The sequence below is a fragment of the Telopea speciosissima genome, chromosome 5, assembly GCF_018873765.1.
Source record: "Telopea speciosissima isolate NSW1024214 ecotype Mountain lineage chromosome 5, Tspe_v1, whole genome shotgun sequence".
Taxonomy (NCBI): Eukaryota; Viridiplantae; Streptophyta; class Magnoliopsida; order Proteales; family Proteaceae; genus Telopea; species Telopea speciosissima.
In genome coordinates, this window is record NC_057920.1 from 48268543 (window position 1) to 48281127 (window position 12585).

Here is a 12585-nt window from a genome sequence, read left to right on the forward strand (position 1 = left end):
TATTTTTGGGCTGAAGCTGTACACACGTCTTGCTATGTGTTAAACCGAGTTTTGATAAGACCCATTTTTTCAAAGACTCCCTAATAATTGTTTCATAACAAATTGCCTAAAGTAGACTATTTTAATGTTTTTGGATGTGCTTGTTTTATTCTTAATACTAAAGATAATCTAGGCAAATTTGAAGAAAAGGCTGATGATGGTATATTCTTAGGCTACTTCACAAACAGTAGAGCATATAGAGTGTTTAATAAGAGAACACTAACTGTGGAAGAGTCTATGAATGTTAGATTTGATGAATCTATGGCAAAAGAAAAGTATAAAGACCTAGAAGATGATGATGAAGATGAAGTAGTTGAAATTAGGAAGAGAGTTGAAAAAGTTAATTTAGATGAGCCTGATGTTCAAGTGCATCAACTTCCTAAAGAAGTTATAACTGTTAAAGATCATCCCCTTGACCTTGTCATTGGAGACCTAAATAAAGGAATACAAACTAGGAGTAAAATCCAAAATGTTTGTTCTAATGTAGCCTTTATATCTACCATCGAACCCAAGAACATTAAAGAAGCTATTTTGACAAGCTAAAAAATGTTTGTTCTAATGTTTGTTCTAAGCTAAAAAATGTTTTTCTACAAGTCATTTTTTCTTTCAAAATTGTTGTTTTCTTACTGTTTCTGCTTGAAACGGTATACCGGATCAGCTTCTCTAGTTGTTTCTAGCCGTTACTGCTTGAAACGGTATACCAGACTGGGAAACGGTATACCGGATGTTTAAATTTCTGCCCATTTTATAACTGTTGGACTTCTTTTCAAGCCTATATATATCTCTTTTCTTTGTCCTTTTCTGATTCACTGTTCATCATATCATCTTCCCCCTATCTACAGTCATCTTATTACTTTATAATTTCTTTCTCTTCTCAAATTCTCTCTCCAACATGAGTAGAAAAGGGAAGGACCCTATGCCGGAGAGACAACAACCCTCCAAAAGAGGAAGAGGAAGTGGATCAAGACAACCATATGCTGAAGGAGAAGATCGTTTGTTTCGGTCTAGGGAATGCCGAGCAAATTGGCATCTCTACCTTGCAAGAAAGATTGAAGAAGGACGTGAAGTGGATGTGTTTTCTTTCAATAGCATTCGTCTCGAAGACCGCTTTAAGGACATTGGTTGAGAACCCATTCTCAACATGGATGACCCTTGCTATCCAAACCTTGTCAAGTATTTCTACACCAACCTCTACTTCAGCGGAGCAGAACAAGACTTGAAACTTCATTCCTATATGAAGGGAACTCACATAGACCTTTCTCTTGATGATCTTGCTTGCATCCTTCACATTCCAAATGATGGCCCCTGCATCTTTTGGACTCCAAAGAATACAAATTTCAGTGATTTGATCAACCATGAAGAGATATACTCATCCATCCTAAAACAGTTTGATCCAAATGCCGGAACTGTTGTTATTGGTCGCCTTCGTCATATACCTCATATCATCTCTTACATAGTCCAACACAACATTATTCCTAGGGGTGGTGATAGAAACAAGTGCCTTACGCCACAAGCTTATATCACTTATTGCATCTACACCAATAACCCTACCAATCTTCCTTACTTCATCATGCGATACATGGAATCTTGTACTCATCCTCATAGGAGCACTAACCTTCCCTATGGTAGGCTCCTCACTCGTATTTTTCTGGAGTACAACTTAGATCTTGATCGTGAGGAAGTGGCCCCTGTTTCCTCTCAACACATCACTCGGAATAGTTTTCACACAATAGCCATTCCTCCTCCTTCCGATGTGTTCGTTGAAGAAGAAGTTTTGGGAGAAAGTATGCCCCATTCTTCTTCTGATCAAGAAGGGATACCAGCATTTCTACACGATTGGGTGTCAAGCATTGATGAATACATGGATGAAGCCAACACTTATATCATGGAACTTGAACTTGGACAACAACGGATTCAAGATGATGTGGCATCTCTCCGTGACGATGTGAAGACCGGCTTTAACAACATGTATCTACGCCAAGACAAGCTTCTTAACTCTATTCAAACTCTTGCTCTCAATCTTAGACATCTTTCTCTTGATACACCAGGAGCAACTCCCCAAGGAGTTTCACCGCCGTTCACCGGTACATCCAGTTCTATTCCACCTCTTCCACCCTTTGATCCTCCTGCTTGATATGTTTTGACCCTTTTTTGATGATGCCAAAGGGGGAGAAGTATTCAAGTTGTAATGGATAATGGTCTTATAATATAAATTTGATTTGCTTAGTTTAACGAATTAATATTGTTATTCTTGTCTCTTATTCCTTGCATATATTATTGCTCTCCATTATTTATATCTTTTGTGGATTATTTGTCATCATCAAAAAGGGGGAGATTGTTAGGGAAAATGTTGATCTTACACTCTATCCCCTCCAAGTCATCCCTATGATGATGTTTTGATGATAACAAATAAGACTTGGACTAATGCTTAGGTTCTAAGTATTTTAGAGTCAAAGCATTGCATCTAGTGAGGGGGAGCATATACAAGTGTTCAAAAACTATTCTCAAAAAAGATTGAAGCTTGAAGTCAAAGTCAAACGTTTGAAAGCTTAAAGTCTTGAAGAATTGAAGACTTTCTATTAAAGACTTTCTAAGAATTACAAACATATATTTCTTGTTGTTTCTTAAGTCACATTCGATGTAATGCACACACACACACACGCATGCATCCATGTAGAATGTCCCTAGGAGGTAGCTTGACCCCTAAGACATATGCCCTTTTGGGTAAGAAGACCCCAAAGTTAAGCCTTAAAGGAATTGGACAAAATTACACTGTAATTGCCCAATCTAGCATACCGTATCTCAATCCGGCATATCGGATTAATGGGTGTCTCAGAGAAACACCTCCAGAACCCCTTTACCCATGTTGGATAAGGATCCAGCATACCGGATCCTCTCTTGGCTGTATTTTGCCCCGATCCAAGATACGATCCCAATCCAAAGATACCGGATCGCTTGACTAAATTAATTTGACCGTTATTCCCCTGTTTCTTAAGGAAAGTAGGTAATCCGGCATTCCGGATTCTCATCCAGCATACCGGATTACTTATAGAATGTGGGATTCTTTTCTTAATTGGATTCCTAATTGGTTCTAAGCCTCTAGCCCATAAATACCCTCTTGATTAGTGTTCTAAACACTAACAATCATCAATCAAGAGCTCTAAGCAATCAAGTACTTCCTTGTGAGATTATTCTTTCAAGATCAAGAAGATCGAAGAAAATTCAATCTCATTCTTGCTCCCTCATTGCATACTGGCATCCAAGTTACATTGACTAAGAGGTAGCACTCATTCTACTAAGTTTTAAGGTAATTCTAAACTACTTAGTACTTTACTTAAAATTGTTGTTGAGTCCTCTTGCTCAAAATCAAGAGAAGGAGTCCTCTTGCTCATTTCTCAAGAGTAGTCATTTGAGTCCTCTTGCTCATATTTTCAAGAGTAGTTGTACGAGTTCTCTTGCTCACTCAAGATTCGTTATAGTGAATTCTCTCTAAGGTGAGAGGAGTGGACGTAGGCACATATTGGCCGAACCACTATAAATTGTTTGTGTCTTTTTACATTGCTTGTCTTTATTCTTCTCTATTTTTATTCTTTGGTTTTATTTCTGCATAGTTATTTTAATTTTCGAACCTACACCTATTCACCCCCCCTCTAGGTGAATTCACAGGAAGGTGAGAATGTGTGTGGATTTTTGGGACCTCAATTATGTTAGTCCCAAAGATGACTTTCCTTTGCCACACATTGACATATTGGTTGACAACACGGCGAAACATGTCTTGTTATCATTCATGGACGGATTCTCCAGGTACAATCAAATCAGCATGTGTCCAAAGGACAAAGAAAAGATAGCATTTACTACACCTAGGGGAACTTACTGTTACAATGTAATGCTCTTTGGTTTGAAGAATGTTGGGGCAATGTATCAAAGAGTAGTGACGACCATTCTCCATGACATGATACACAAGGAAGTGGAGGTATATGTGGATGATATGATTGTCAAGTCAGTCACTCGACATGGGCACTTTACAACATTAAGGAAGTTCTTCAAACGGATTAATGAATAAACCCTCAGAAGTGTGTATTCGGAACAACAACAGAAAAACTCCTAGGATTTCTTGTCAGTGGGAGAGGGATAGAATTGGATCCCGACAAGATAAAGGCCATAACAAATGCCAGCACCAAAAATAGAAAAAGAAATCTGGGGTTTCTTAGGACGAATTCAGTATATAAGTCAGTTCATAGCTTAGCTAACCACTGTATATGAACCCATGTTCAAGCTCCTAAAGAAAGAAAAACGAAGCAATGGAACGACAAGTGCCAAGAGGCGTTCGTAAGGATCAAAGAATACTTGATGAATCCACCCGTCCTTGTCCTGCCAGTATTGGGCGAACCACTGTTACTCTACTTATCTGTCGGTGAAACATCAATGGGATCCATGATGGCACAACAAGATCATAAGAGTGGGGAAGAACACGCAATTTACTACTTAAGCAAGAAACTGTTGGAGTACGAAACTCGTTACACCCCATTTGAAAAGGAGTGCACTGCTTTGGTTTGGGCGACCATGAGGCTGAGACATTACATGATTGCACATCAAATCCGACTCATCTCAAGGATGGATTCGATTAAGTACCTCTTCAAGAAGCTAGCATTAACAAGAAGGATGGCCAGATGGTTGTTGCTATTGTCAGAATTTGACATAACATATGTCAACTAGAAATCCATAAAAGGACGAGCGATCTTGGACTATCTAGCGACGTACCCAACCGGGGTAGATTCACAGCCACTAGGAAACTCATACCTGGATGAGGATTTGGCATATGTGGAGGAAGAAGACTGTGAAGACTGGTGGTAATTGTACTTTGACGGTGCAACCAATCAGAGAGGATGTGGGGCAGGAATTTGTTGATAACCCCAGATGATCTTTATTTGCCATCTGCATTCTGGCTAGAATTCCCTTGCACCAACAGCATTGCAGAATATGAAGCATGTGCGATCGACCTCGAAACTACCATGACATTAGAGATCAAGAAGCTAAGAGTCTATGGGGACTCGTCAACAGTGATTTGTCAAACTCAAGGGAAGTGGAAAATGAAGGATGAGAAGTTGAAGCTCTACCAAGAACATTTGGAGAACTTGATCAAGAGCTTCGAAGAGATCACCTTCGAGTATTTGCCAAGGGACAGTAACAGATTTGTCGACGCCTTAGCTACTTCGGCATCAGTGGTCGAATGCAATCCAGAAACTCAAGTCTGCCCATTCTTGGTGGATAGGAGGTATAAACCAACATATGAAGAGTCAGTAAATGCTCTGACAACTGATGGGAGGACGTGGTTCACATCCATCATCGATTTCATCAAAGAAAGGAAATATCCTCTGAATTCCACGATAGCTGAACAAAAGTGGTTGCAGAAGCAAGCCGCGCAGTTTATACTTCAAGGCAACCTGCTATACAAGAGATCTTATGACCGTAAATTCTAGTGATCACGCATCAAAATTTAAGATCTTCAATTAGTTGCTAGTACAGAATCTGTGAGAAGGTGAAAAGTCCAAATTAACCCTGCCTTTTGGGCACAGATATTACAAAGGTGGTCAAGGGTTGAGCAAACAAATGGGTCTTGTAAGCCATTTGTAAATTCTTGATAATCATTTTGAATTGTTCTTTCTCGGTTGGACGGTCCCACATTAGTGCGGCCTTTGATTTGAACCTGATCAAGTATTGAGTGAACCCTTCATTGGCTTCCTATTTTGTGATTTCAAGGTCAAAACGGTTCAACTCCATCTCAATGTTGTATGAATATTGATTCTTAAAGGCCTTCACCATATCGTCCTAAGTACGTGTTCGGGAGGAATCTAAGGACATAAGCGGGCTTAGTTAAAGAAATCTGAAATTCTTGTCCCATCTATTGGTCCGTTAAATTCTTGATCCTCATCTGACCAAAGTAGACCCTAAGGTGTCTTCTCCCAATCCTAGTCCAACTAATGATCGAGTCGGCATCCTATCGTCTCGTAGTAATGGTTCCTAGTTGCATAAGGTCACAATTAGACCAAGCGAGATTTAAGAAAGACATAAACCTAAAGTGAACCTCGTACCCTATATACATCGTCCTCAAAGAAGAAGAATATGCATATAATGTGCAAACAATTTTACAACAAACACGCTATACCTAAACAAGGGTTAATAAGTGTGAGTGCAAAGTTTATCGAGTTCTAAGTTAGCCCCCACATCAAAGACCGCACAAAGGCAGAGTGGGCCCAAGATGAGATGAAACTGATTGGGTGGGGTAAGATGTATCGGTTCGGTTCTCAATACAATATTATAGTTAGTGTGTCATACTTTAGTGTTGAGTTCTAGATCCTTACATGATGTATGTTGATTTAAGGAGAATAAGACTGAAAATATTCCCTTATCAAGGTGCGCCTATACTCCTCTCACCACTCCTATGAGTAAGATGATTAAACTGTATACCGACACAAGCCTCTTTTACATACCCGAAGGTACTGTGCTAAGAGTTGTGGTTTCACCAAGGGTAAGCCGCGTGTCTACACACCAGACTCAAGGTTATGCCATGAGGTGTAATATAGGGTTAAACCATGCAGTAGTTGGCATTACAAATGGTGTGTGAAAGTGTATACAAGGCACAATGCAAAGTAAGGTTACCAAAGTTAGCATCCAAAAGCACACAAGGAAAAGAAAAATCATGTTATAACAATACAACATATATGCCAAGCACATCAAAAGTATCAACTATTTTAACCACTCCCCAGTGGAGTAGCTACTGGGAGGAAAAATGACATGGCGGGACATCACCATGCGTCCTCCACCTCATCCCTCTTTAGGGAGAAGAGAGGGGTGATATTGTATCGTAGGAGTCGCCACCTAGAGGAGGGCCTAGGACCCAGAATGTAAATGTAATGACTCTTAGACAATGCTGTTTTTACAGACTGATCGGTCCATTGGTCTGGGTACAAGTTACAGTATCGGGAAGGTATTAGGCACCCCAATCCACCAAGACTTGTCGGTCTTTTTATTACTTTGCTAGGTAGTGGTATAGCATGATTTTGAGTATGAAAAACATAAATAGGTTATGAAATTAGAAATACAAGAAGATTAAATTTAAAGTACAGAGAGAGATAGAAAACATACCTGGAAGCTTGGTTGTAGGGTAGGGGGTATACATGAAAGTAAAGGAATAATGATGAGCATGTGGAACATGTAAATGGATGGAGATAGCGAAACAAAGCTAAGTAAGATGAAGCAATAATGAATACATGATAAGAACATAAAAGATGGAAGAAATACAAGATAGAAGCGAAAACCTAGTCCATATGCTTGCATAGAAAAGAAATCAAGACATAAAAACGGGGAGGAATATGGAAATGCAATACAACATGTGACTTACAAATAGGCGAACACATATGAAGAATGCACTGACCGATATAAAAGCATGATGGTACACAAATATACAAATTTTATACTAAGGGGATGCATGGAGAAAGAAAAAGGTGGGATATATGGCCACATGGAGAATCCAACAAGTGTACATGATAAGAAAACAAGGAGAGTCTTAGTATACAAAGGATAAGGATCACGGATGAAAGAAATCATGAAAAGGGTTAACAACAAAAGTAAGTGTGATCACCATCTATAGAGATGGGATTACACACCTGTAAAAAATGCAAAACGAATGTGAAAATAATACTGCAAGCGTACGGGTCAATTGTAGCTACTGGTTGAATACGAGGAGGTCAACCTTGAATAAATTTTCACTTTTAATTAAGGCGAAGTGTATAACTTATCAAATATGGAAACAACCTATATATGGAAACTATCAATTATGGAAACTAGCAAATATAGAAGCAACTAAATTACCAAAGATGACAAATTAAAAATAGAAACTAGGGCAACCCCTAAGGGAATGGATGAATTAAAAGTAAGAAAGTCACTTGGGAATGGGTTCCACCATGAGAACTAGGGCAGATCAATGACTAGCATATTAAGGCAAAGCATGCATATAGCCTAGGTCTATAAGCTATGCAGCACGGCTCATATGCGGCTAACATATCCTATGAAAATAGTGCTCATACAACAAACAATGTAAACAAAAAAAATACATGAACATAATGGTGTCACAATGGATACGGTTAACGAACATGTAAATAGTTCCCCTTAGAATGACATACAAGCTATGGGCAGGCATCCATTGTAAGTCCAGTATTGATTATGTCCATTAATCACATAAACAATGTTAGCCATCAATTCTTCCTTCTCTCATGTTTTCACCCACTCCCAAGAGGAGAGGTTTAGCTAGCCATGAAAGCAATGACGAGGGAAGGAAGGATTGATGAAGAAAGACAGAGAAATTACTAAAGTTAAAATTTATAAGAAGAAGATCTTAACTGATTCGAATAACTCCAATGAAGATGATTCCGTCACTTCAATCCCATCACTTGAAGTCGCATCTAATATTGAAGAACAAATTACCAAAGTCTATAATGAAAATTACACATACGATTGAAGGGATGGGGAAACAAAAATTATCTTAACAATGATTCTAAAAATTAAAATTACATATGATAACCTAAATACATAAGAGATCTAAACTAAAAATCAAAAGAAAAGGAATATGAGAGAATCAAGGGAATGGGAAGAGAGAGTTATCTAAAACTTCAATTAAAATCAACAAATTGAAGAGAAAAAAAAAAACAAAATTGAAAGCTTGCTGTTCATCACATGAAAGAGAACTAAAAACAAAGACCAAAAGAAGAAATATAAAAATCCTAAAAAAAAATACTCTGGAGAGGAGGGCGGTTGGTGTTCTTATATGCCCATCGTGCTCTATGTGATGTCATCTCCACCATTCTTTCTTTACAAAGGGAATAAACCCCCAATTGGAAACAACCACTAAAACCATTAAAACCATGGTTGATTCCCTACCCAATTCCAACTCCCTAAAATCCATGTGGGAATGGGACTTCAAATCAATTCTCAATCTACAACGTGTTATCACATGAGAGAGTGAGAGATTTTTTCCTTTTTTTTTTATTTTTTTATCTTCTATTCCTTCATCATAAATATTAACTTCACTAAAAATCATTATTGGGCTATATCTTTCTATCCTGAGCCTAGATGGAACCAGCCCGAGAATTAAAGTTGCACCATTTTAAATTCCAGACGATATGAGTCCAATATCCAATATTTTTTGAAAGATTTCTAATTTACCAAAATTACCCTTATGCCTCTATGCTTGATTTTTCTCTTTTTTTCTTCTTCTAAACTTGAATCGGTTTTAATCAAGTGACTTCCGACATTATGCATTGAAAAGCTAACCCGGCTGAATTCTTCAATCTTGTAACCACTTTGATCCCTAAACCTGAAAAATGACAAAAAATACCCGAGTAGCACTATTCTTGGAATAAAATGATAGTAAATAATACGTTAAAATGAGTTATAAAATATGCCTAACAATGGGATTACACACTTGTAAGAAATGCAAAACGAATGTGAAAAATATGTAAAAAAGGGATGTTACCTAGTCATAAGGATTTGTCTTGAAGAAAGTAGATGCTTCCCACTTGTAATTCAGGAGAGATGTTTAGAGATTATTTGCCTTTGATTAGTGTTCTCTAGAGACAGACTTCGTTGCAATACTTGAAGATCACTAATGTGAGCTAGTGACCAAAGTATGACTTAGATAATTGTCCAAGGATCCTTCTCAACGTGAGAGGGGGTATTTTTAGTTGTAGAGGGAAGGTGTGCACTCTCAAATTCATGCTAGGACCTTGACTTTGAAGGATCACCTCGAGGCATGAATGGATGTTTACATCTAGGCCAATAGGGTGTGGATAAGTGGTTTGTTGGTAAAGGAGGAGTTGCTTGGGGCCTAAGGAAGCCAAAATTTGCATCCAAATTGCCAAATATGAGCTTGGGCGTGATAGGAAATGACATCGAGCTAAACATTGCTAGATTTGGTGTCTGATCGATAGTGAACTAGGTTGAGTTGACATCGAGTTGAATCAGTGTAAAAGCATCTGGACTATTGCAATGGTCAAAATTGTGCAGTGCGTATTGAATATAATAAGAAGCTCTGGTTAGGGTATTACCCTGTGGATGTAGGCATATTGTCGAAACACGTATATCTGGTGTCATGTGCATGTGACTATTTTTGTTATTGTGGATATTAGAGTATGTTTGCAGGAGGATGGGTATGCTCATCGGGTATACCTTGTCACTGGGGTAGTTAATGTTTAGACTTATGGTTGAGAGGCAAGGTGTATCACATGACTGTATGTATGTAAGTGTGACTATGTGTACAGGTGACGGGTAAACTTGGGATTGCTCTAACAAGTTAGTTTTAGCCTGAAATAGTGTTGTGCAATCAAAGTTGTATGTTTGCTAGGAGCACAATGACTATTTTTGTGTGCGCCTGGAATGTTGTGATTTAAACTGTGCATGGATGTCAGTATCGGAAAGTAGGACAGTACCAATCTATGTGTGGGGCAACAGCTAGTGCCATGAGTGTATTGCCATCAGTTATGAGATAATTCCTTTGTATGTATGCCAATGAGGGTTGTGCAATGAGCATTGTTGGTATACCTTGAGAGTACCAGGAGTGATTGAGAGATATTTCCATCAATAGATAGTGGAGTGAACAATTAACATTTCAGTCTGGGAAGAAATTTTTAATTACACTAATTCACCCCTCTTTAGTAATTAGGAAATGGATTCTGCTACAAATGATTGGATTGGTAGAGGGAACTCCTGTACCTTGAGCAACAGGTGATCTATCGACGCTCCAGCACAAGGAGCTTGTCTCCCTTTAGTTTTATTGCAGAGAATTAGAAAACATCTACATGATGTTTCAGTCAATTATCATAATCAATTCTGCCATGTAAATTCTTTTTTGGTTGGGTGGAGCCAATTTGGATCCTCTACGGCCGGGTAGATAGCAGCCTTGGTGCAGCCCACACCCAGACAGGGGCGTGGACCCCACCTGCGCAGGGTGCTCGGGCAGTGGGTAGAGCAGTCATTTCGCCCCTGTTTGGGTGTGGGCAGCACCAAGGCCGCTACCCGCCCAGCCGTAGAGAATCAGAATCCGGGTGGAGCTCGCTGTGATGTAATCAATGCCCTTTCTTGATTAGGCAAGCAATGCTCAAGCTAGAGCTCTGCTCCACTGATGGATGATCAAGTTGACACAGGAGCGGGATGGTAGAGAGAGAGAGAGCGAGAGAGAGAGGGGCTCATGGGCCCGGTGCGTTAAAATTCTAAAGAAGGTTGAACTAGTTCATGGGCCTGTTCATGAACACCCAAGAGAGATAGTTACAAATTACCTGCCAGTCCACTTTAATTCAAATTAATGCCTAAAATTGTTTATGGGCCAGCCCAGGAATACACCTCCCAAGAACGAGAGAGAGAGAGAGAGAGAGAGAGAGAAAGAGAGATTGGATGATTCTCATTCACTACTCACTAGTGTGTAGGAAGCAGAAATGAGGTATCCTCTCAAGTAAGTTCATTAAATTCGTTTGTAATTAATTATAAAAACTGATATAAACATAAATATTTCAGAAAGAATAATTGCGTATATCTCCTAAATTAGAAATGTGACCACATTCACTTACAATTCCCATACATAAAACTATCATCAACCACATACCAAACTTTATTCATCTTAAACATGCAACTACTCTTTGAATATGGGGTTCCCCATTTTGGAACAAAAATTGGAAAACCATAGCTGTTGCTGGTCTTCAATTCAAACATTATATGGACCTTCTTGATTGATACCTTTCTTGCATCTCTCTTCCAACCACTTAGATTTTATATTTCTGATCTGCATTACCATTGGTTTAGGGTAAAAATCAGGACCCTAGAGCAATATAACGACATAATTTCAATTCAATCTCAAGCATAATTTTATATTTTGAAGTGCTTGACAAGTAGCCTAACAGACTTGGCTGTATATTTGCTTCCATCTTCCATTATTTTTTAGATAGTCTTCCTGATAGAACCTTTACAACTGCTTCATGGTAAAAGTCGACAAAATCGCTATAAAACAACTTCGAAAAGAGACTCGTAAGAAGGTATGTTGAGCACGCAATGTTTAGAATTATCGATCACGCAATCTAATAAGAAAAACTATATTAGATTGCCTTGTCGATGAATAAGTACTACTCAAGCTTTCATATTGCACATTATCTGTTTGAACAAAAACGGTTTTATTTTCTTATAACGGGTTGATTGTGAACTAGGGTTTCTTCCTTTAGTTTCTTGATCTTACACTTAACTATAAAATTAATAATTTTCTGAAGATCATTTCCTGTGTAGTTGAAGCATTCCAAGATTAGTGTGGAAGAAGAAATCTACCTAGTACTTCTCCAAGACATTTAGTATGTGTCAAGATTTACAAATATAATAACTTTTATATTATCTTTTGGTATTAGAATTTATTGACACTATGTATAATTATGTTGACTACGCAAATCCAACAATAGTAGTGATATGATCTAAGCTAAGTCAATTTGAGAATGGTAATGATCCAAACATTAT

General features: G+C 38.3%; 1 protein-coding gene across 1 annotated transcript; it reads left to right on the plus strand.

Moving 5' to 3' along the window:
* Positions 1 to 4925: 4925 nt before the first annotated feature.
* LOC122663019 lies at positions 4926 to 5519 on the plus strand. The gene has a single exon (XM_043858729.1). It carries the CDS (start codon positions 4926 to 4928, stop codon positions 5517 to 5519), a length of 594 nt encoding a protein of 197 aa, XP_043714664.1.
* Positions 5520 to 12585: the final 7066 nt, after the last annotated feature.